Source organism: Pristis pectinata, chromosome 16 (genome assembly GCF_009764475.1).
Source record: "Pristis pectinata isolate sPriPec2 chromosome 16, sPriPec2.1.pri, whole genome shotgun sequence".
Lineage (NCBI taxonomy): Eukaryota > Metazoa > Chordata > Chondrichthyes > Rhinopristiformes > Pristidae > Pristis > Pristis pectinata.
Window position 1 is genome coordinate 40,996,743 of NC_067420.1, and position 23,925 is coordinate 41,020,667.

General features: G+C 45.0%; 1 protein-coding gene across 1 annotated transcript in view; it reads left to right on the forward strand.

Moving 5' to 3' along the window:
* The window catches only part of LOC127579052 (uncharacterized), a 407,687-nt gene that overhangs the window by 882 nt on the left and 382,880 nt on the right, over positions 1-23,925 (forward strand). Inside the window, exon 2 of the mRNA XM_052031684.1 lies at positions 23,838-23,899. Coding sequence (XP_051887644.1) covers positions 23,838-23,899 — 62 coding nt within the window. The remainder of the gene's footprint in view (positions 1-23,837; positions 23,900-23,925) is intronic.

Sequence of the window (23,925 nt, forward strand, 5' to 3'; positions counted from 1 at the left end):
ACCGCCACCGGCTCAGTGATATTGGTCAACCTGGCTCGATTTATATCTCTGGAGCTCGTTCATTTCCTAATTATGTTTTCATGCATCGTTTAATTTTACAGAAAGGCAGGCGGGGCGGGAGAGCTTGGAGGAGAGAACTGGAGGGAAAGCGGGGAGAGGGAGACGGGGGAAGGGAGATAGGGAATGAGGTAGAGAGAGACACAAAAAGCGACGGAGAGACGGAAAGGGAGGGTGGACAGAGAGAGAGAGAGAGAGAGGAAAGGAAGAAAATGGGGACTGACAGTGACAGAGCGAGATGGGAAGGGGAAAGGTGCACACCCAGAGTAAGACAAAGAAACAAAGGACGGAGTGAGACAGAGAGTGGCAAAGCTAAGAGAGAGAGAGAGAGAGAGAGAGAGGCGGTGGGGTGGGACAGGTAGACTCAGCAAGAGAGGGGAGAATGACACTGGAGGAAAAAGATAGACAAACAGAGAGAGAGAAACAGACAGATGTAGGGACAAAGCAGAGAGAGAGAGAGAGAGAGAGAGGAGGGAGAATAGATAGAGTGGCGCAGAGGGAGCCAGGAGAGAGGCAGAAAAACAGCAACAGAGAGGGGGAGACACAAAATGCCATCCGAGTGCGGGAGGCTGGAAGGTGCGAGACGGGAGACAAGAGACAGCCGGACAGATGGGCGAGAGACAAAGCCTGAGCAGGCGAGAGAGAGAGAGAGAGGAGCGAGAGAGAGAGAGAGGGGGGGGGGGGGGAGCGGAGAGAGAGAGAGGGGAGCGAGAGAGAGAGAGAGAGGGGGAGCGAGAGAGAGAGAGAGAGGGGGAGCGAGAGAGAGAGAGAGGGGAGCGAGAGAGAGAGAGAGGGGGGAGCGAGAGAGAGAGAGAGGGGGGGGCGAGAGAGAGAGAGAGGGGGAGCGAGAGAGAGAGAGAGGAGCGAGAGAGAGAGAGAGGGGGGGCGAGAGAGAGAGAGAGGGGGGAGCGAGAGAGAGAGAGAGCTGGTGCATTGCTTTGGCAGGGATCAACACCAAATCCCACTGAAGGAATGATCAGTAACATTTACTTCTTGCTAAACAGCAGATTTATTGTCAGACTTCTGTATCTTTCTCCTCTGAAGCTGGATGAAAGTCTCAACGTGTCCTCCCTCCATCGCTCCCCCTCCCCTTTGGGTCTGGGGAGTCTCTGCTGACGTCACTACGTGGGGGGATCCCCGGCGGGGAATCCCCTCCCTCTCTGCTTCCCTTCTCCACAGAACGATGCCATATTCTTTTAATGCCTTCCTTTTCCCAAAGCATTTTTTGTCTCCCGGTAAAAGAGCGGAGCTTTTTCCCATCCGAGGGGACAATCTTTTCAGTGGGCGAATCACCGACATAAAATGGTGAATGCGAAGATTAACGGGGCATAAAATAAAGGCTCACGTTGCCGAGCGCCCGCCCGCACTGAGGGGCGAATTAATATTTCCAAGGTGGTTCTGGAGCACGGATTTCACTCATTTCGGGAGGCGGGGGGTTGTTTAAATATTCCTACACTGGTCTCTCGATGGGTAATGTCGATTCGGATGGATTTAAGCCCCAGGAGAAGCTTAATTTTCGGTGACACCAGTGATGAGAAATGTTAAACTCGGGAAAAGGCCCCACTACAGAAGAGATTTAGATAAGTACATGTCCATTTCCCTCCATAGATGCTGCCCGACCTGCTGAGTATTCAGGCTCCTTTGTGTGATGCTCTAGATAAGGAGGAAAGGTTCAGAGGGATATGGGCCAAACACAGGCAAATGGGAGTAGCCGAGGTGGGCATGGACGACTTGGGCCAAAGGGCCTGTTTCCGTGCTGTATTACTCTCTGACAAGGCAGATTGGGGGAACCTCGCCCCGGAGTGCTGGGCAATACATTCCTCTCCACCTCTCTCTCTCTGTCGACCCCCCCTCCATTACCACTTTCCATCTACTTCCTTTTCTCTGTCTACCTCTCCCTCTCTGTCTTTCTATCCTCCCCCTCTCTCTGCTTCTCTCTCCTCTCTCTCTCTCTTGCATACTTCTTTGTGGTTGAGTCAATTGCTTCCAGGTGGGTTCTGTGGGGTGTGAGGTAGCTGGTGAGGCTAGCTAGTGTAACCAATCAGATGAGGTGGTGCGCACCTCCTGTTGTTTTCTGGGCTTCTGACTGCTCTGTATTGCTAGGATCTCAGAGCCCCCCCAACGGTCCTCCTGCACTTTAGGTGGCCCTGGGCCAGGGATTCCAAGTGGTCAGTGGGGTGGTTTGAACCTGCAGGTTGAGTTGGTAGTCAGGAAGGCAAATGCAATGTCAGCGTTCATTTCGAGAGGACTAGAATATAAAAGCAAGGATGTAATGCTGAGGCTTTATAAGCCATTGGTCAGACCACATTTGGAGTATTGTGAGCAGTTTTGGGCTTCATATCTAAGGAAGGATGTGCTGGCATTGGAGAGGGTCCAGAGGAGGTTTACAAGAATGATCCCGGAGATGAAAGGGTTAATGTATGAGGAGCATTTGGGCCTGTACTCACTGTTTAGAAGGATGAGAGGGGATCTCATTGAAACCTACCGAATATTGAAAGGCCTGGATAGAGTGGATGTGAGGAGGATGTTTCCAGTAGTGGGAGAGTCTAGGACCAGAGGGCACAGCCTCAGAACAGAAGGACATCCCTTTAATACTGAGATGAGGAGGAATTTCTTTAGCCAGAGGGTGGTGGATCTGTGGAATTCATTGCCACAGATGGCTGTGGAGGCCAAGTCATTAGGTGTATTTAAAGCAGAGGTTGATAGGTTCTTGATTAGTAAGGGCATCGAAGGTTACGGGGAGAAGGCAGGAGAATGGGGTTGAGAGAACAAAATAAATCAGCCATAATCGAATGGCAGAGCAGACTCGATGGGCTGAATGGCCTAATTCTGCTCCTGTGTTTTATGGTCTTGTATTTCTCTAATGAGGCTTTGAGTACATCCTCTGTCCTGTAATCTCTTCCTACAGAGTTTGGAATGGAGTGTTGCAGCAGTCGGGTCTGTGAATGAGGTGTAGTTAGAGCTGGGGATGTGACCTGGGAGATAAGATTTAACCCCGTGTAAAGATAAGCAGGGAGTTCTCTATGCAGAGATGCTGGCTTCACATTAGGAATTACCTTTGTGTTACTTCGTTTGTGTTCCTTTCCCAGACACGAAAATAGGAGCAGGAGTAGGCCACTCGGCCCCTCAAACCTTTCCTGCCATTCAATATGCTCACGGCTGATCTACACTGACCCTCAGCTTCTCCTCTGTGCCTGTTCCCCGTAACTCTCAGTTCCTCAATCTTTCAAAAAAATGATCTACTTCCACCTTAAATACTTCCAGTGATCCAGCATCTGCCACCCTCTGGGGCAGAGACTTCCAGAGATTTACCACTTCTGCAAAAAGGAATTTCTGCACCACCACCCCTTTAAATGACCGGTCCCTTACGTTGTAACTGTGTCCCCTCATTTGAGACTCTCCTACGAATGAAAACATCTTGACATCTCACTGTCAAACCTCTTCAGGACCTCAGGATGAAGCACCTTTAATTTGAGGAACAGTCACTTCTGAATGTAGAACAGTACAGCAGAGGAACAGGCCATTCGGCCCACAATGTCTGTGCCGACCATGATACCAGTCCAAACTAATCCCATCTGTGTGCACATGGTTTGTTTCCTACATGTTCTTGTGCCTGTCTAAATGTCTCTTAATCATTGCTTTGTATCTGCTACCACCACCTCCCCTGGCAGCCCGTCCCAGGCACCCACCTCTCTTTCTGTAAAAAAAACTTGCCTTGTAAATCTCCTTTAATCTTTCCCCCTCTCACCTTAAACTTATACCCTCTAGTGTTTGATGTTTCCACCCTGGGGGAGAAAAGAGTCTCTGACTATCTACCCTATTTATGCCTCTCATAATGTTACATACTTCTACCAGGTCTCCTCTCAGCCTCTGACACGCCAGAAAAAAAGAACAAGTTTGTCCAGCCTCTCCTTTTTGCTAATACTCTGCTGTTGTTTTCCCCCTGTACTACCTCAATGCACTGATGGAGTGAAATGATCTGTATGGATGGCTTTCAAAACAAAGTTTTTCACTGTACCTTGGTACATGTGACAATAATAGACCAATTTACCAATACTCTCTAATCCAGGAAACATCCATTGTGCAATATAGAAAATCCCAGTACCCGTTTACATACATCAGTGTTCCACAAACAGAAAATGTGATAGTAATCAGGTAACCTATCTTAGTGGTGTAATGGGAGATAAATATTGTCTAAACTCCAGGCAGAGCTCCCTTGATCTCTTTTGAAATAGTGCCACGATAAGTGGAGCAGGAGGGACTTTAGTTTAACTGCTCCTCTGAAAGGTGGCACGTCCAACAGTGTGGTACTCCCTCAGTGAGACTGGAATATGCCCCAGAACACCAGTAAGCTACTTTAGGAGAACGATATAAATCTGTTTTTCTGTCTTTACCCATTTAATTCTACAAAGACACGGAACAACAAAGATTAATGCACGCTGACGAGTTCTAATTGCAGGGGTCTGTCACCTGTTCTCCAGCTTGTACCTGCTTTCCATTTTATCTTGGTGATAAATTAGTTTTGCAACAACACTGGAGACACAGGAGACTGCAGGTACTGGAATCTGGAGCAACAAACTGTCCGCTGGAGAAACTCAGTGGGTCGAGCAACATCTGTGGGAGGGAAAGGAATAAAAATTGGTGTCAAAACGCCACATCAGGACTCTACAGGGTTAATGTCCTGATGCAGGGCTTTGGCCCGAAACGTTGACAATTCCTTCCCTCCCCCAACCCCCCGACAGATCCGACAGATGCTGCTCGACCTGCTGAGTTCCCCCAGCAGGTTGTGTGTTGCTGTTTGTGATGGTATTGTTGCAAATGAAGCGTGTGTTAACTGGACTGCGGGTACACCGGACCTCACCTCCCTAACCCACGGTTTTCAAGGAATATATCTGGATAGAATGGGATACCCAAAACTGCAGTGAAAACCTTGGCATCCCTTGCACTTAAAATGGAAGCTTACTCACATTCCAAATATAAATGTCCCTGATTATTGGGCCATTTAATCAATTTGGTGAAAATAGTTGCAGTGGGAATGACAACAGCTGTTTAACTTGACGAAGGTATCATTAAACAGGAAGAGTCATGATGCTTTTTATGGGGCCTTCCTGTGCATGTGTTATCTGCTGGGTTTCCCTGCAATGAAACAGTAACTGCAAGAGTATTTCCTTGGCTGTAAGTCATTTTGGGAGATCCCAAGGTTGCAAGTCCTTTCTTTCTGGGTGAGGAGCTTCCAGATCTCTGAAGCACCAAGCCATGGATTCGTGGGAGCACAGATCCTAGGGGAGATAATTCAGCCTTTCAAACTTGTTCTTCCAATTGATCAGATTGTGACTGCTTTGTTCCAAATTGCTTGACACCCTTTCCAAATAATATCTATTGACTCTACAATTACCCGGTTTAAACCCACTGCCCTTCTTAAATAAGGGAACAACATTAACTACCCTCTGGTTTCTTTTTGGCACCTGACCTGTGGCTAACGAAGATGCAAAAATCTCTGTCAGAGCCCCAGCTATCTCCTCCCTCACTTCCCACAGCATCCTAGGATACATCTCATCCGGCCCTGGGGATTTATCAAAACTTATGCGTCTCATAATATTAAGATTAAGATTTCTTTATTAAACACAGGTACATCGAACGCACAGTGAAATGCATCTTTGTGTAAATGTGCTGGGGGCAGCCCGCAAGTGTCGCCACGTTTCTGGCGCCAACATAGCACGCCCGCAACTCCTAACCCATACGTCTTTACCTGTACATCTAACACCTCCTCCTTCTTAATACTGACCTGCTCTGGATTATCCACGTACCCCTCCCAGAACACACTATCTTCCTAACCCTTTTCCTTGGTGTCTTCAGATAAGGGCTATTCATTTAGGACTGACTCCACATATAGATAATCCCTTTGGTCCCTAAGGGGTCTTACTCTTTCCCAGGCTATCCCCTTGCTCCTAATATACTTATAGAACATCTTGGGACTCTCCTAATCTTCTTTGCCAAGGATATTTCAAGGGTCCTCCCTACCCCTATTTTCCCCAATTTCTCTCCTATACATTCTATATTCCTCAAGAAATTCCCTCAATCCCTGTTGCATATATCTGACATACATTTCCTTTTTTTCCCTGATCAAACTTTCATTATCCTTTGCCATCCAAGTTCCCTAATCTTGCCATCTTTGCCTTTCACCCTCACTGGAACATACTGGCCCTGAACTCTCGCTGACTCTCGTTTAAAATATTCCCACTTATCAGCTGTTGTTTTATTCTCAGGCATCTGCTCCCAATTTACTTCTGCCAGGTTCTCTCTTGAAATCAGCCTTCCCATAATTCAGGATCTTATCTTGAGGACTAACCTTATCCCTTTCCATAATTACCTTGAAATGTACAGAATTACGTTCCCAAAGTGCTCCCCCACTGACGTTTCCACCACCTTGCCAGTTTAATTTCCTAAGACAAGGTTGAGTACTGCTCTGTCTCTCATATAACTCTCTATACTACAGCACAGTACAGGCCCTTCGGCCCACAATGTCGTGCCGACATTTTATCCTGCTCTAAATTCTATCTAACCCTTCCCTCCCACATAGCCCCCTATTTTTCTATCATTCATGTGTCTATCTAAGAGCCTCTTAAATGTCCCTAATGTATCTGCCCCCACAACCTCTGCCGGCAGTGCGTTCCACGCACCCACCACTCTTTGTGTAAAAAAACTTACCCCTGACATCCCCCTTATACCTTCCACCAATCACCTTAAAATTATGCCCCCTCATGTTAGCCATTGTTGCCCTGGGAAAAAGTCTCTGACTGTCCACTCGATCTATGCCTCTTATCATCTTGTGCACCCCTATCAAGTCACATCTCATCCTCCTTCTCTCCAAAGAGAAAGGCCCTAGCTCACTCAACCTATCCTATGTACTGTCTCAAAAAACTTTCTTGGACACACTTAACAAATTCTGTCCCTTCTGAACCCTCCTATACTAAGACAATCTCAGTCAATATTGGGAAAGTTAAAAACCCCCATTACTGTAACTCTACCGTTCTTATACTTTTCTGTGATTTGCTTGCATATCTGTTCGCTTCAAGTTCTTAAGAGTGAACATCACCAATAGCCTGTCCTGATCCAACCACGTAGATGCCACAGCCAAGAAAGCTCACCAGCACCTCTGCTTCCTAAAGTAATTTGGCATGTTCCCTTTGACACTCACCAATTTTTATCGATGCACCATAGAAAACATCCTATCCGGATGTATCATGGCTTGGTATGGCAACTGCTCTGCCCGTGACTGCAAGAAACACAGTTCAGTACATCACAGAAACCATCCTCCCCTCCATGGACTCTGTCTACACTTCTTGTTACCTCGGTAAAGCAGCCAGCATAATCAAAGACCCCACCCACCTCGGACATTCTCTCTTCTCCCCCCTCCCATCGGGCAGAAGATACAAAAGCCTGAAAGACTCGAGGACAGCTTATACCCTGCTGTTATAAGACTATTGAATGGTTTCCTAGCATGATAAGATGGACTCTTGACCTCACAATGTACCCCATTGTGGTCCTTGCACCTTATTGTCTGCCTGCACTGCACTTTCTCTTTAACTGTAATATTTTATTCTGCATTTTGTCATCGTTTTACCTTGTACTGCTTCAATGCACTGTGTAATGAATTGATCTGCATGAACGGTATGCAAAACAAGCTTTTCACTGTACCTCAGTACATGTGACAATAATAAACCAGTATACCAATTTACCTTTAATTCCCGTTATTTTGTAAGTTACCCCAAAATTACTTCATAATTTCATCCAAGAAAGGATGAACGTCAGTTTTGAACATGCTCCCTTGCTCTGGAGGATAGTTTCACCATATCTACCCTTTCAATTCCTTGTTCCGATTCCTTGAGCACAGCCATTGGAGTTCCAAGAATTCTAATTCCTTGAGCACCTCCATTAGATTGATACATTCCTCCTGATGTGTGGAGCCTTATACAGAAGTAAGAAGAAAGTACAAGTTATGGAAGATTATATCCATGTCCCACTGGTGAACAGGTAGAGCTAATGGAAATGGCTTGGTCCATTGAAATTCTGTATAATAAGGAGAAAATGGTTCACTAGGAATATCGCACTGCAGGTGTGGCTCCTTGAATCTGACCTGGCATTTTATTTATTCATTTGTAATCTGTGCAAGTATCTGCTCTTGCCTAAACCTCATGACATTTTGACAAAGAAAGGTCTAGCGATTGCAAATTAACAAGTGAGCTGGCATCATTTTTTGTTGCAGAAGGGAACTCCCACTTTCTACTATACTTTGTGTGTGTTTCTTCTTTCCTACAAGAGCCAGCGCTAATTTGTCATTTATGTTCAAGTCCAAAACTCCTTAAGCAGCAAAAATAGTTTCTTGGTGTATATTAGATAAGATAAGATTTCTTTATTAGTCACATGTACATCGAAACACACAGTGAAATGCATCTTTTGCGTAGAGTGTTCTGGGGGCAGCCCGCAAGTGTCGCCACGCTTCCGGCGCCAACATAACATGCCCGCAACTTCCTAACCCATACGTCTTTGGAATGTGGGAGGAAACTGGAGCACCCAGAAGAAACCCACGCAGACGCAGGGAGAACGTACAAACTCCTTACAGACAATGGCTGGAATTGAATCTGGGTTGCTGATGCTGTGATGGCGTTATGCTAATCACTACACCACCGTACCTGCAATATCCTATGCCTTTTTATTTTGAACCTTTCAATCAAATCACTTCTCAGTATTCTGAATGGCCAAGAAAAGAGTGTTGGTTTTCATAAGCTGTTGCTGTAATTTAACCTGTATAATCTTGATATCCTTCTGCTAAATCTTCACTGCAAGACCAAGATGTTCTTCCTAAATTGTGGTGCCCAGATTGCTCATTGTAGTGGTCTAACCTGGACTTTGTGTAGGTGTATTTCATCTCATTTATACAGTGGATTTGAGATGTATCAAGACCCAATGCACTGCTTTGGAATTGTAGCTATTCTTGTTAATGACTAAGTAGCCATTCTTTTCTCATTGCCAAGTCTCACAAACACCCAATGCAGGAGTGACGAGTTTGTTGGGTTTTGGAAATGATTATCCACAAAGGATGCACTCACTGCTTTTCTTCAGAGAGTGCTGTGGATGCTTTCCTCTCAGCGAGAGTAGGTCGACAGGACCTTGGTTCAAGATCATTCTAAAGATCATGGCTGGTCTGATCTTGGACTCCTTCCTGGGCCCCATTATCATAGATTCCCCTAAGGTCTAAAAATCTAATTATCTCAGACCTGAATATACTTAACAACTTAGTCTCCATAGCTCTTGAGTGGAAAAGAATTTCAACACAGCATTGAAGTGTTAGGTTAGTTTGAGAGAGTCCCAATGCATTTTTTTTGGTGTCCCAATTCATTTTTTTTTACACAGCGAACAGTCAGGCCCTGGGCAGTGTTGTAGAAGAGAGGGACCTAGGAGTACGAGTACATGGTTCTCTGAAAGTGGTGACACAGGTGGACAGGGTGGTGAAGAAGGCGCTTGGCATAGAACACAGAACATTACAGCACAGTACAGGCCCTTCAGCCCACAATATGTGCCGACATTTTATCCTGGTCTAAGATCTATCTAACCCTTCCCTCCCACATAGCCCTCCATTTCTCTATCATTCATGTGGCTACCTAAGAGTCTCCTCAATATCCCTAATGTATCTGCCCCCACAACCTCTGTCGACAGTGCGTTCCACGCACCCACCACTCTCTGTATAAAAACTTACCCCTGACATTCCCCTTCATTAGTCAGAGCATAGAAGTTGGGATGTTATGTTGCAGTTGTAGAAGATGTTGGTGAGGCCGCATTTGGAATATTGTGTTCAGATTTGGTCACCCTGCTGTAGGAAAGATGCTATTAAGCTGGAAAGAGTGCAGAGGAGATTTACGAGGGTGTTGCCGGGACTCGAGGGACTGAGTTATGGAGAAAGGTTGAGCAGGTTGGGACTTTTGTCATTGGAGCGTAGGAGAATGAGGGGTGATCTTATAGAGATGTAAGAAATTATGAAGGGCATAGATAGGGTGAATGTGCACAGTCTTTTTCCCAGGGGTGGGGAATCAAGAACTAGAGGGCACAGGTCTAAGGTGAGAGGAGAGAGATTTGATGGGAACCTGAGGGACAACTTTTTCACCCAGAGGGTGGTCCGTATGTGGAATGAGCTGCCAGAGGATGTGGTTGAGGCAGGTACATTAACAACAATTAAAAGGTACTTGGACAGGTACGTGGACAGGAAAGGTTTAGAGGGATGTGGGCCAGTTGCGGGTGAATGCGACTAGCTTAGATGGGAACCTTGGTCAGCTTGGACCAGTTAGGCTGAAGGGTCTGTTTCTGTGCTGTATGACTCTATGACTCTAATCAAATGCAGAAATGCTGGCTACTTTGGAATTACACACAAAGGGATGAATATGATGAGTTTGGTCTCTTGGAATACTCTATAGTAGGAGTGAATGGAAAGGGACTTACATACAGGAATTCCATGCAATGAGATTGGGTTGGTGCATGGGACAATAAATGTTTTCTGTTTGGAATTGGAATGGGAATGAAAAGGAAGGAGTTTGTTCTGTAGGAGTCCTATCTCTATGATTTTCATGTGTTTATCTGGAGCTAGTTGGATTGAAAGAAAATCGCAAAAGTGATGAAATGTAGACTCACCTGGAATGGATCAGATCAATTTCCTTTGAATGTGGATCAATGATACATAAGTGGTTCTATTATTGCTCAGTTCCAGTTGATCTAATTTAATATTAATGGTTCATAGAATCACCGTATATAATCACTTCCAGGACTCATAGGATCTGCGGTTACCCTGGCAACGATAATACACAAAGCACAATGCTAGCCAGAGCTTGTGTCCAATAATGGATTTTTAACATCTTTTACATTACCCCATGACTTTCTACAAGTGATTGATGCGAGGGTTTGTTCAAGCTGGATGCGGATTACACGATTTGCATCAATACATGAGGCAACTGGTTTAAGACCAATCTTATTCCTGAACTTATTAAATCCTAGGCAAGGAAAAGACTTGGTCCATTTAACCTCATTCATCTAGAAAGAACATACTCTTCTCATTGCCTTTTTAAATTATTGCAGGATAGAGGTGATAATGAAAATGATGTCATTTTAATTATTCATTTACAGGATGTGTATCATTGGAAAGGCCAGCATTTATTTAACATCCCTGACTACCTTTGAACTGGATGGCCAACTGAGTCACATCAGAGGGCAGCCAGGAGTTAATCAAATTGCTATGGGTCCAGAGTCACACATGACCCAGCCTATAGAGCGATGGCAAATTAGCAGGCACGGGAATAATGGGCCAAATGGCCTCGATTTGTGCTGTAAATTTCTTTGGATCTCTTCCTTCCCTGAAGGATATTAGTGTACCAGATGAGCTTCAACAGCAATTCATTAGTTTGCTGTTAATCATTACTGATACTAGATTTTTGTTCCAGATTTATCTAATTGAATTAGAGGTCCCTCGTTGCCATGGTGGCTTTGAACTCACATCTATGGATCATTAGTCCAGTCCTTTGGGTTTTTAGGCTGGTGATGTAAACACTAGGTTACCATGCCCCAAGAGCAGAGTGATTATGTCATTGGATTAGTAATTCGAGCAGATTTCTCTCGCTCCAGCATCTTAACAGAGTTCCTTGTTGAGAAAGTGAAAGGGATGTCGTCTCTGCAGAGGGGTGTAAACAGGTGCATCGAGTGGGCACGGAGGTGTCAGGTAGATGTCACGAGGGACAGAGGACGATGTTGCACTTTGGTTGGAAAAATCAGAAAACCGAATATCTTTGAGACGGAGAGAAACCAGTACATTGCATTTGGAAGGATCTTTGAGCGCACAGCATTGGTGCAAAAAGTAATTATTCCCCCGAGGATCATACTGTCATGGGGAACAATCTTTAGATCGTAGAGAGCACTGGCAAAATGTATGAGACCAGACTGCACTTTAGCTGCAGTGCTGACCATTTAGGCTTCAGATCCAGCTTCTAGCTGAGCTGTCCCAGTACAGTTAACACATTGGCATCTACCCTAGAATGCAGAGATTTGTCATAGTTATAGAGCACGGAAACAGGCCCTTCAGCCCAACTCCTCCATGCCGAGCAAGTTGTCTACCTGAGCTCTTCTCATTTGCTTGCATCTGACCCATATCCCTCTAAACTTTTCCTATCCATGAACCCGTCTAAATGTCTTTTAAACAATGTCTGACCCATCACAAATGAATGACAAATCCAGCCTCACTAATTAGCACCCAATCTTCTGACTCTCAATTATCAGCTAAATATGGAAGATGTTATTGATAGTGGCTGTCAAGTGGCACTTACTACAAATAACCTTTCCCCAGGGTGTCTTGGCTCATAATCTCTTCACAGCCTTGGTCAACAAGGATAAAAGAGCTGAACTCCAGAACTCTAGACTTACCAGCTTTTATAAAGTAGTTCCAGATTCCTGAGTTTATACAGCAGGTGGCTTCTTCAATGAACGTCACTTCTCCCTGAAGGGCAATGTATCAACAAAGTCTGATTGAATTTCCTAATGTCATCTATTCATTCACAGGATGTGGCCATTGTGAGAAATGTTGGCATTGACTGAATATCCCTAATTGCCCCAGGAACCAAAGATTATGGGTCTAGAACCATATGTAAGTCAGTCTGGGTAAGGATGGCAGATTTCCTTTCCTGCAGAGACCTTCTGAACCAGATTGGGTTTTGCCTCAAACCTTCCCACTGCCTTGGGTAAGCAGCCAACATAATCAAGGAGCCCTCCCACCCCAGTCATTCTCTCTTCTCCCCTCTCCCATCGGGCAGAAGATACAAAAGCTTGAGAGCACGTACCACCAGGCTCAAGGACAGCTTCTACCCCACTGCTATCAGATTCTTGAATGGACCTCTTATACACTAAAAGGTGAACTCTTGATCTCCCAATCTACCTCGTCGTGGCCCTTGCACCTTATTTGTCTACCTGCACTGCACTTTTTCTGTGACTGCAACACTAAATTCTGTATTCTCTTTCCTTTTTGTTACATCAGTGGTCTGTCTGGATGGCACACAAACAAAAGCTTTTCACTATATCTTGGTACACGTGACGATAATAAACCAATTCAATCCAGTAACTTCATACTCATGTCACTGAGAATAGAGTCTAGCTTTAATTCAGATTAACTACTTGAAGTTAAATTCTCCAGTTAGCATAGTGGGATTGGACTTTATGGTTATTGGTTCAATAGCTTAATAACGATGCTGTAAAACCCACAAAAAGGTCACAGCAGTGGTGCTGGTAATTCAGAAGGTCATTTTTTCCCCATGCCAGCAACTTGCAGGTGTGGAAACGAGCTTTCATAGTTGTAACTGAAGGATTGTATCTCAGCACCACAGTGAGAGGCTCCTCTGAATAACAATGACAATTTAATGGGCCTGATGCACAGCAGGATAATGGGCAAAGCTTCTCCAACACCTGACCATCAACAGACAGCAGGAAGAATAATGAGAGCATCAGATGGATAAGTGTTAGTTAAGATTGCACCTCCGTGATAGATCTGAAATGTCAAAAAGAGTTGGTGCAAAGTTTTAAAATACATTTCTTCTTCATGATATTTTAAATGGATTTTTGTCTGGTGATCGGCTACACTCTGTACCTTCTCCTTAGATCGCAAAATGAGATTCATTGGGAACAACAAACCATCTGCTGGAGGAACTCAGTGGGTGGAACTGCATCTGTGGAGGGGATGGGGGGAGGAATCGTCGATGTTCCGGTTCAAAACTAGGCATCAAGATAGGAATTTTTTTATTAGTCACATGTACATTGAAACACACCGTGAAATACCTCTTTTTGCATTACTGAGAATGTGCTGGGGGCAGCCCGCAAGTGTCACCACTCTTCTGGCGCCAACGTAGCATGCCCACAGCTCCTAACCTGTACGTCTTTGGAATGTGGGAGGAAACCGGAGCCCCTGGAGGAACCCACGCAGACGCGGGGAGAACGTACAAACTCCTTACAGGCAGCAGCGGGAATTGAACCCAGGTCTCTGGCGCTGTAATAGCATTATGCTAACGGCTACACTACCATGCCGTCCTGAAGGGTTGAAGGGTTCCTTCAATCCCTACAATGGAAGGCAGAGCCTTGAAGTGGGTACAAAGGAGGCTCACTGGAATGGTGACAGGGAAGGCTGACTTGAGGGGAGGCTGGTGATACTGGGACTGCTCTCTTCTGAGCTGAGAAGATTAAGAGATTTGATAGAGTGTTCAAAATTATGAAAGCTTTTGATGGAGAGAAATTGTTTCAACTGACAGGTTAAGATAATTGGCAAAAAGGCCTGGGGGAAAGGACAAATGAGAAAAACATTTTTTAAATGCAGTGAATTATTATGCTCTGGAGTGCACTGCCTGCTGACTTACCAGTGGCTTTCAATGCAGAAGTGGATAAATATTGAAAGGAAAATTATTGCTGGTCTCTGGGGATAGAGTAAGGGATGTGGGATTAATTGGATGGGACTTTTAGAGGCAAAATGGAATGAATGTCTTCACGATATACTGTATGGTTTTGTGATTCTAACACAATCTATAGGGGATTCTAGAGTCAAAGAAGATCACTAGTATTTTGCTTCTGGGTTCTGAGTTCAAATCCTGCTCATGACTGCTAGTACTCATGTTTATCCTTGGGTGGTGAAGTGAGTCATAGAGACATACAGCATGGAAAAAGGCCCTTCAGCCCAACCAGTCCATGCCAACCAAGATGCCCATCTAAGCTAGTCCCATTTTGGCCCATATCCCGCTAAACCTTTCCTATCCGTGTACTTGTCCGAATGCCTTTTAAATGTTGTTAATGTACCTGCCTCAACCATTTCCTCTGGCAGCTTCCTCTTCCATATATGGACCACCCTCCGGGTGAAAAAGTTGCCCCAGGACTGATGAAGGGTCTCGACCCGAAACATCGACTGTCCATTTCCCTCCATAGATGCTGCCTAACCTGCTGAGTTCCTCTGGCGTTTTGTGTGTTGCTCTGGGTTCGAGCATCTGCAGTCTCTTGTGTCTCCAAGAACTACATTACACAGATGTCCCTCGCTGGCTCAGTTCGTGAACCTCATGCCCAGGACTCATAAAGTTCTGGGTTCAAGTTCCATGCCAGAGGCCCAAGCACAAAACCTTCAGTGCAGTACTGAGGGTGTGCTGCACAGTCATAGATGCTGCAGTTTGGTGGAAATGGGAGTTGCATTTATATAAGGTCTTTAATAATGTGCTGTATAAAGCACTTTATAGTCTGTTAGGTACATTGGAACTGTGCTGATGCAAGAGACATGACTGCCAAAACTCTTAATGAAGGAAACTTGGCAGTGAGTTTGCACACAGCAAGTTCACATCAACAACATTGTAATAATGTACAGGTAATCAGTCATTGATGTTCAATGGGGAATAGATATTGGCTGGCTATAAGAAGGGCTCTTCTTCATGGGCTAAACTGCATCCATGCGGTGTGGCGCTCCTTCAGTTTTTGACTTAATCTACATATATTGAACCATAGATTATATTGAATGACGTACAATCCTAAGGGAAAACGATTGGGTAGATGTCAAGATGTTTCCACTGGTGGGAGAACCTCTCTGAGGGACATGGTTTCAAGATAAGGGGCCGGTCATTTAAAACTAAGGTATGCAGAAATTTAGAAATTTCTTCGTGCAGAGGGTGGTGAATCTCTGCAGTATTCTGCCCCAGAGACTTGTGGAGGTTGGATCATTAGAATTTTAAGTTGAGATTGATAAATATTTAGAAGATTGTGTGGGGGGGGGGGAAGGAATTGAGGGTGATGGGGAACTGGCACAGAAGAGAAGTTGGGGGAGATTAGCCATGATCATATTTAACAGTGGGGCAGGCTAGAGGGACCGATTTTCTTGAGTGCATGTTAAACCAAAGTCCTGTCTGCCCTCTTGTTTGGGTGTGGAAGACTTTGTGTCACTGCGTGAAAAAAAATCAATTAGTCACTGGACTAGTCACTGGACTAATACTTATTCTTCAGTCAACATGGCCGAACCTCTTTAACCAGTCATTATCGCAGCGCTGCTTATGGGATCTTGCGGCGCACAAATGAGCTGCAGCGAATCCTGAAAGAGTCCTGTACTGGCTGCAGAGTGTTCTAGGGAGTCCTGAGGTCAAGAAGGAGTGACACACATCGTTTCTTGTTCAGGCCACAGGATGACTAAATGGATAATTGCGGGTACTGTGTGTTTCGAAGGGAGCCTTACTGGGCACCTGATGGCATCATATCTGACTCAGAGCGTCATCCCAATGTCAACGTTGCTCCCCTAAAATGGAATGTAACATTGCTCATCTCATCGACTGCAAAATCTATAGGATATAAAACAGAGAGAGAGAGAGAGAGAGAGAGAGGGAGAGGGAGAGGGAGAGAGAAGGGGAGGAAGAGAAGAGAGAGAGAGAAAATTTACAGAATGAGACAACCATGGGGATTCAAGTACAGCAACCTCAGATCTTGCTAAGTGCTGACTTGGTTTTACAGGAAGGAGCCTGAGTGGAGAACAAAAACTAAATGAGGAAAGGGAGGGGGATTGAGTACCAAATGTAAAGCGCATAAGGTATCAGTGGTGTTCTTTCTGAATGCAGCTGCACTGAGCTCTCTTGGTGCTGGGCCAGTTGTTTACCGTTCTATATATATCTGCTTGAATTACAGACTACATCTCAGATATTCTACAGGGAAACAGGGTTACGGGAAGTGGGCCTTGTTTTTCTGGAGACTGAAGGCAAACAGTGTCGTGCCTCAGGCATGAGAATAAAGCAGGCAGAAAGCAGGGCAGGAGTGTGGAAGATGTTCCAGACCACTTGGTTTTATATAGCACCCTTACCATAGTAAAGTAACACATGACGTTTATTAAGCAGAAGTGGGAACAGGCAAAATTTGCCACCGGGACACAGGAGGAGATATCAGGTGACCCAAAGCTTGGTCAAATAATAGGTTTTCAGGGACATGTTAAGGGGAGAAGAGATGGAGAGGAAGTTAGGATGGTTTTAGGGAATGGTCAGATATAAGGCCTTTGGTCCTGATGCACCGTTTCAATCTGCATCCCTTTGCTTTCACAGATGCTGCCTGACCCGCTGAGTTCCTCCAACTGTTTGTTTTTTGCTCCAGATTCCAGCATCTGCAGTCTTTTATGTCTCTTGCAACACACACAAAATGCTGGAGGAACTCAGCAGGTCAGGCAGCATCTAAGGAGGGAAATGAACAGTCGACATTTGGTGCTGAGATCCTTCATCGGGACTCAAGACCCTCATCCAGTTCTGACTTCCCTCCATAGATGCTGCCTGACCTGCTGAGTTCATCCAGCATTTTGTGTTGGTTACTCCAGAGTTCCAGCATCTGCAGTCTTCTCTTGTGTTTCTTGCGTCTCTTCTTGTGAATGCTGCTTATCTGATGCTCTGTGCCTGTGATGCTGCTGCAAGTTTTTCATTGCACCTGTGCACACATGGACTTGTGCAGATGACAATAAACTTGACTTTGATTCCTAAAGTCAGAGAATGCTGGAAAAGCTCAGCACGTCAGTTTCGTACGAAACTAAGTGGGGCGGAGGGTGTAACAAGGCTTCTGGTGTGAGGGAGATGCAATATAATGTGTTAAAATGTGATGTTATCCACTTTGGTGAGCTAAACAGTAAAGTGGAGCGTGTTTTAAATGGAGAGAGATTGGGTAATACTGATGCTCAAAGACACTCTTTGTACAAGTCACTGAAGTCCAACATGTAGATGTAGCAAATGATCAGCAAGGCAAGTGGTACATTGGCTTTTATTATGAGAGGACTTGAGTTCAGGAGTAAAGAGGTCTTACTGCAACAATATAGGTCTTCAGTGAGACCATATCTGGAGCATTGTGCACAGTATTAGTCTCCTTACCTAAAATAGGATATACTTTCCATAGATAAGATAAGATAAGATGTCTTTATTAGTCACATGTACACTGAAACACACAGTGAAATGTACTTACATGTATGCACAGGTGCAATGAAGTTGTGGGCATGCTATGTTGGCGCCAGAAGCGTGGCGACACTTGTGGGCTGCCCCCAGAACACTCTACGCAAAAGATGCATTTCGCTGTGTGTTTCGATGTACATGTGACTAATAAAGATATCTTACCTTATCTAGGAGAATCCCACCTTATATTCTACTCAGGTAGCCTAAAACCCAATGGTATGAACATTGAATTTTCCAATTTCAGATAACCCACTCCCCCTGTGTTCCTTTCCCAGTCTCACCAGCCCGCCCAGGGCCTCTCGTCTTTTGTTCACCTTTTCTATTCTCTACCCCCCCCCCAACCCCCCCCATTACCTACACTTGTTACCCTCCCCCACCTGGTTCCATTGACTCATTATCCACACACCCATCCAGTGTTCTGGGGGCAGCCCGCAAGTGTCGCCACGCTTCTGGCGCCAACATAGCACGCCCACAACTTTCTAACCCGTACGCCTTTGGGAATGTGGGAGGAAACCCATGCAGGCATGGAGAGAATGTACAAACTCCTTACAGACAGCAGCGGGAATTGAACCCGGGTCGCTGGCGCTGTAATAGTGTTACGCTAACCTATAGAGTGAATGCAGTGAAGAATCACGAGATTGACTCAAGGGATATTGGGTTTGTCTTATGAGGAGAGATTGAGCAAACTTGGCCTGTGCTTTCCGAAGTTTAGACTGAGAAGACATCTCATTGAAACTTGTGAAATTCTTAAAGGGCTCGACAGGCTGGGAGGATGTTTTCCCTGGCTGAGGAACCCAGAACCAGGAGTCACAGTTACAGAATAAGGGGTAAGTGGTTTAGGACTGGGATAGGAAGAAACCTCTTCATTCAGTGGGCGATGAATCTTTGGGGTTCTCTACCCCAGCAGGGCTGTGGAGGTTCAGTTGCTGAGTTCACTCAAAATAGAGGTAATACATGTCTGTAAATTAAGAGACATAGAGTCACAGATTTATACAACTTGGAAACAGGCCCTTCAGCCCAACTCATCCATGCTGACCATGATATCCAATTGAGCTTGTCCCATTTGCTTGGATTTGGCCTATATCCCTCTAAACCTTTCACATCTATGAATATGTCCAAATATCTTTTAACTGTTGTAATTGTACCAGCCTCTACCACTTCCTCTGGCAGTTTGTTCCATATACCCAACAACCTCTGTAGTGAAAAGTTGCCCCTCAGCTCCCTTTTAAATCTTTCACCTTAAACCTATGCTGTCTAGTTTTAGACTCCCTACCCTGGGGAAAGAACTGCGACCATTCCCCTTATCTATGCCCTTCATTATTTTATAAATCTGTATAAGGTCACCTCCCAGCCACCTCTGCTCCAGGGAAAAAGATCCCAGCCTATGCAGCCTCTCCTTATAACTCAAGCCCTTCAGTCCTAGTAACATCCTCGTGAATCTTTCCTGCACCTTTTCCAGCTTCATGACATCCTTCCTATTGTATGGTGGACAGAACTGCGCACAATACTCCAGGTGCATCTCACCAACGTCTTGCACAGTTGTAACGTGACGTCCCAACTCCTGTACTTAATGTCCTGACTGACCAAGGAGGGAATGGGTGGTTGAATGCAGAGAGTGATGCTGAATAATTGTACAGCTCCTGTGATCTTTAAGAGGCTCTTAGACAGGCACATGAATATGCAGTGAATGGAGGGATATGGACATCGTGTAGGCAGAAGGGATTAGGTGTCATTAGCTTAATTCACTCAATTGGAAAGTGAGTAAGACATCTCATTATCCAATTGCATGAGTCTAGACAGCCTATCAAACTAGTTTATAGTCCCATCTCTGACACTTATGTAATGAACAAGCAGAAATGTTCAAGAAAATCATTTTCCTTTAATGCCTCTATGACATGTCTCCCTGCTGTTACTCAAGCTGGTGTTCCAGAGATTAGTCCTCAACACCAGGACGATCCTGGAGAGCTGACAAAACACCACTGGCTGAGAAATCCTTGATGATGAGGATGGAGATTTAAACAAATGATATTGAGTGAGTCCTTCAGCCAATGTCTCCACATCAAGGAGAGGATTAACTGTAAACTGGGTTCTAGGTTCAGGATGGGGATGCAGGTGAGATGTCAATATGCAGATGCCATTTGGCTTATCAGGCAACTTCTGTGGAGTGGCAGCTATCCTTCAGAGTGTGTGTGTGTGTGTGTGTGTGTGTGTGTGTAAGGTCATTGACCTGGAACACAAACCCCACCTTGTTAGGCCCACAGACGCTGCTGTGTGCTTCCAGCTTGTTGGGTGGAATCCAGACCAGAGGTCAGAGGGGCGGAGGCTGAGGGGAGACCTGACGAAAGGTGATAAACTTATGAGAGGCATAGATAGAGTAGACAGCTGGTATCGCTTTTCCAGGGTTGAGATGTCTAATACTAGAGGGCATGCATTTAAGGTGAGAGGGGGAAGTTCTTTTCACAGAGAGTAGTGGGTGCCTGGAATGCGCTGCCAGGGGTGGTGGTGGAGGCAGATACGATAGAGGTGTTTAAGAGGCTCTTAGATAGGCACATGAATGTTCAGAGAGTGGAGGGATATGGACCATGTGCAGGCAGAGGGGAATAGGTGTCATTAGCTTAATTAGTTCGGCACAACATTGTGGGCCGAAGGGCCAGTTCCTGTGCTGTACTGGTCTATGTTCTGTGTTCTAACACAAGATGGCATCTAACGAATGTAACAGGGAGGCTCAGTGCTCTGGCTCTGGTCTAACTAGTGATTTATAATTCCCTGGCATAACCTGCACATCTTATAATCTTATAAAGGAAAGTATCCTCAAGCCTTCCTCACCACCTTATCCACTTTATCCTGCTACCTTCAGCTATCTGCTGACGTCCACTCCGAGATCCTCTGTTCCTCTACATCTCTTGCAGCATTGTGCATCCCCTTCTTTGATTAGATTAAATTAATTTATTGTCATACTCACCAGAGTGCATCACGGCTTGGTACAGCAACTGCTCTGCCCGGGACCGCAATAAACTACAGAGAGTTGTGGACACAGCCCAGCACATCACAGAAAGCAGCCTCCCCTCCATGGACTCTGTCTATACCTCTCGCTGCCTTGGTGAAGCAGTCAACATAATTAATGACTTTACCCACCCAGGTCATTCTCTCTTCTCCCCTCTCCCATCAGGTAGAAGATACAAGAGCCTGAGGGCACATACCACCAGGCTCAAGGACAGCTTCTACCCCACTGTAATAAGACTATTGAACGGTTCCCTTATATGATGAGATGGACTCTTGACCTCACAATCTACCTTGTTATGACCTTGCACCTTATTATCTACCTGCACTACACTCTCTCTGTAGCTGTGACACTTTACTCTGTATTCTGTTATTGTTTTTACCCTGTACTACCTCAATGTACTGTGTAATGAATTGATCTGTGTGAACGGTATGCAAGACAAGTTTTTCACTGTACCTCAGTACAAGTGACAATAATAAACCAATACCAATGAAATTCATTGTTCATGTGAAGCAAACAGAGTAACCTGTAGGCATGGTAATAATAAACACAATGAGGTGCACAAAACAACAGAATGCTGCACAGAATTTAGTGCAATCTGAAGTAAAAAGAAATGGTAAAGTGACAATAATGGAATAACCGAGAAAAGTAGAATTAGGAGTCTGAGAATATGGCAGCACCACCTGGAAGGGAATGTGAAAGAGGTGATTTTCTCAGGACTGCAATCCATTTTCATTTATCTGCCCACTGATATCTTCTTGAGGAGTGCAGCCTCCTTCCTCTCTGCACAGCTACTGTTATATTATCTGCAACCTTGGTACAGGTATAACTTGGGTTACAAGCACCCGAGTTATGGGCACCTGTACACATGAATGAGCTCCCACAATTAAGCCTTGAAGTGCATGTCGGCAGATAGCTGAAGGTAGCAGGATAAAGTGGATAAGGTGGTGAGGAAGGCTTGGGGATACTTTCCTTTATAAGATTATAAGATGTGCAGGTTATGCCAGGAAGTTATAAATCACTAGTTAGACCAGAGCATTGTGCCTTCCTGTTACATCCGTTAGATGCCATCTTGAGTTAGAACACAGAACATAGACCAGTACAGCACAGGAACAGGCCCTTCGGCCCATGATATTAAATTCAAATGAGAACCAGTCTTGGGAAAAAAAGCCTGTTTACATATAACCTTCCCGCAGTAATCAGACACCATTGTCTCCTAAGAATATAGACTGCAATTTTCACTGCGTGAGTCCACTTAAGGGAGTTGCTTTGGAATCAGAATCAGGTTTATTATCACTTATATGATGTGGAATTTGTTGTTTTGTGGCAGCAGTACAGTGCAAAGACGTAAAATTACTATAAATTACAATAGTAAGTAAATAGTGCAAAAGGAAAGGAATAACGAGGTCGTGTTCATGGGTTCATGGACTGTTCAGAAATCTGATGGCGGAGGGGAAGAAGCTGTTCCTAAATCATTGAGTGTGGGTCTTCAGGTTCTTGTACCTCCTCCCCGATGGTAGTAACGAGAAGAGGGCATGTCCTGGATGGTGAGGGTCCTTAATGATGGATGCCACCTTCTTGAGGCACCACCTCTTGAAGATGTCCTTGATGTTGGGGAGGGTTGTGCCCGTGATGGAGCTGGCTGAGTCTACAACCCTCTCCAGCCATCGACAAGCAATCACTTCTATTGATACTTGAGCAATGAAACTCTATTAAACAATGTGAAACTCTATTAATCCAATGATACTTGAGCTCATCAAAACCAGTATTGACCCCAGGACATCCTGATTCTGCAGCATTGTAACCAGGGAGTGGAAGACAATTAATAAATATTCATGATAATCAGCCTTTATTAACACCATTCATTCAATACGGGGGTATTGTTACAGTATCGAGTGATTTTGCGCATTTTCCAACTTATAGACAAAATCGACATAGACGTCTGTTAAACTGGAAACATTTCTTAACCTGGGGATCCTGTAATCATAGCTTCTACATTTAGGTCTAGGTCAGTGCTACATACAGTGTGAAACAATGGACTGGGCTCTGAGCCCTGAGGAACCTCAGTATAAACTGCTGTCCTGTCACTGACACCCATTGACCATTACTCATTACTGCCTGGCACTGACCTAGTTTTGGAACCAACCAACAAACCACTATCTTTTGCAAAAAAAACAAATTGCTGGAGGAACCCAGAGGGTCAGGCAGCATCTGTGGAGGGAAATAAACAGTTGACATTTCAGTCGAGGCCCTTCATCTGTACTCAGTCCAGAGTTTGGTTTGTGCTCCATGTTCCACCACCTCCAGTCTCTTGTGTCTCCAAACATGTTCCTTTTCCGATTTTATGTTTGGTTTGGGCACAGCTGGATTATTGTGTCTAGTTCTCACCATTAACCTTAGAATAGATGTGAAGGTCCAAGAAAGGGTGTAGAAGAGATTTATGGGCATGGTTCCTGGGGGATGAGGGGGAGGCACGGTAGTGCAGCGGTTAGCGTAACGCTATTACAGTGCCAGTGACCCAGGTTCAATTCCAGCCGCTGTCTGTAAGGATTTGTACGTTCTCCCTGTGTCTGCGTGGGTTTCCTCTGGGTGCTCCAGTTTCCTCCCACATTACAAAGCCGTAGGGGTTAGGAAGTTGTGGGCATGCTATGTTGGCGCTGGAAGCGTGGCGAAACCTGCAGGCTACCCTCAGAACACACTACGCAAAAGATGTATTTCACTGTGTGTTTCGATGTACATGTGACTAATAAAGATATCTTATCTTATTTCAGCTCCAGGGATACATTGGAGAAGCTGGGGTTGTTCTCCTTGGAGCAAAGAAGGTTGAGAGGAGGTATGATAAAGGTGGACAAGTTCATG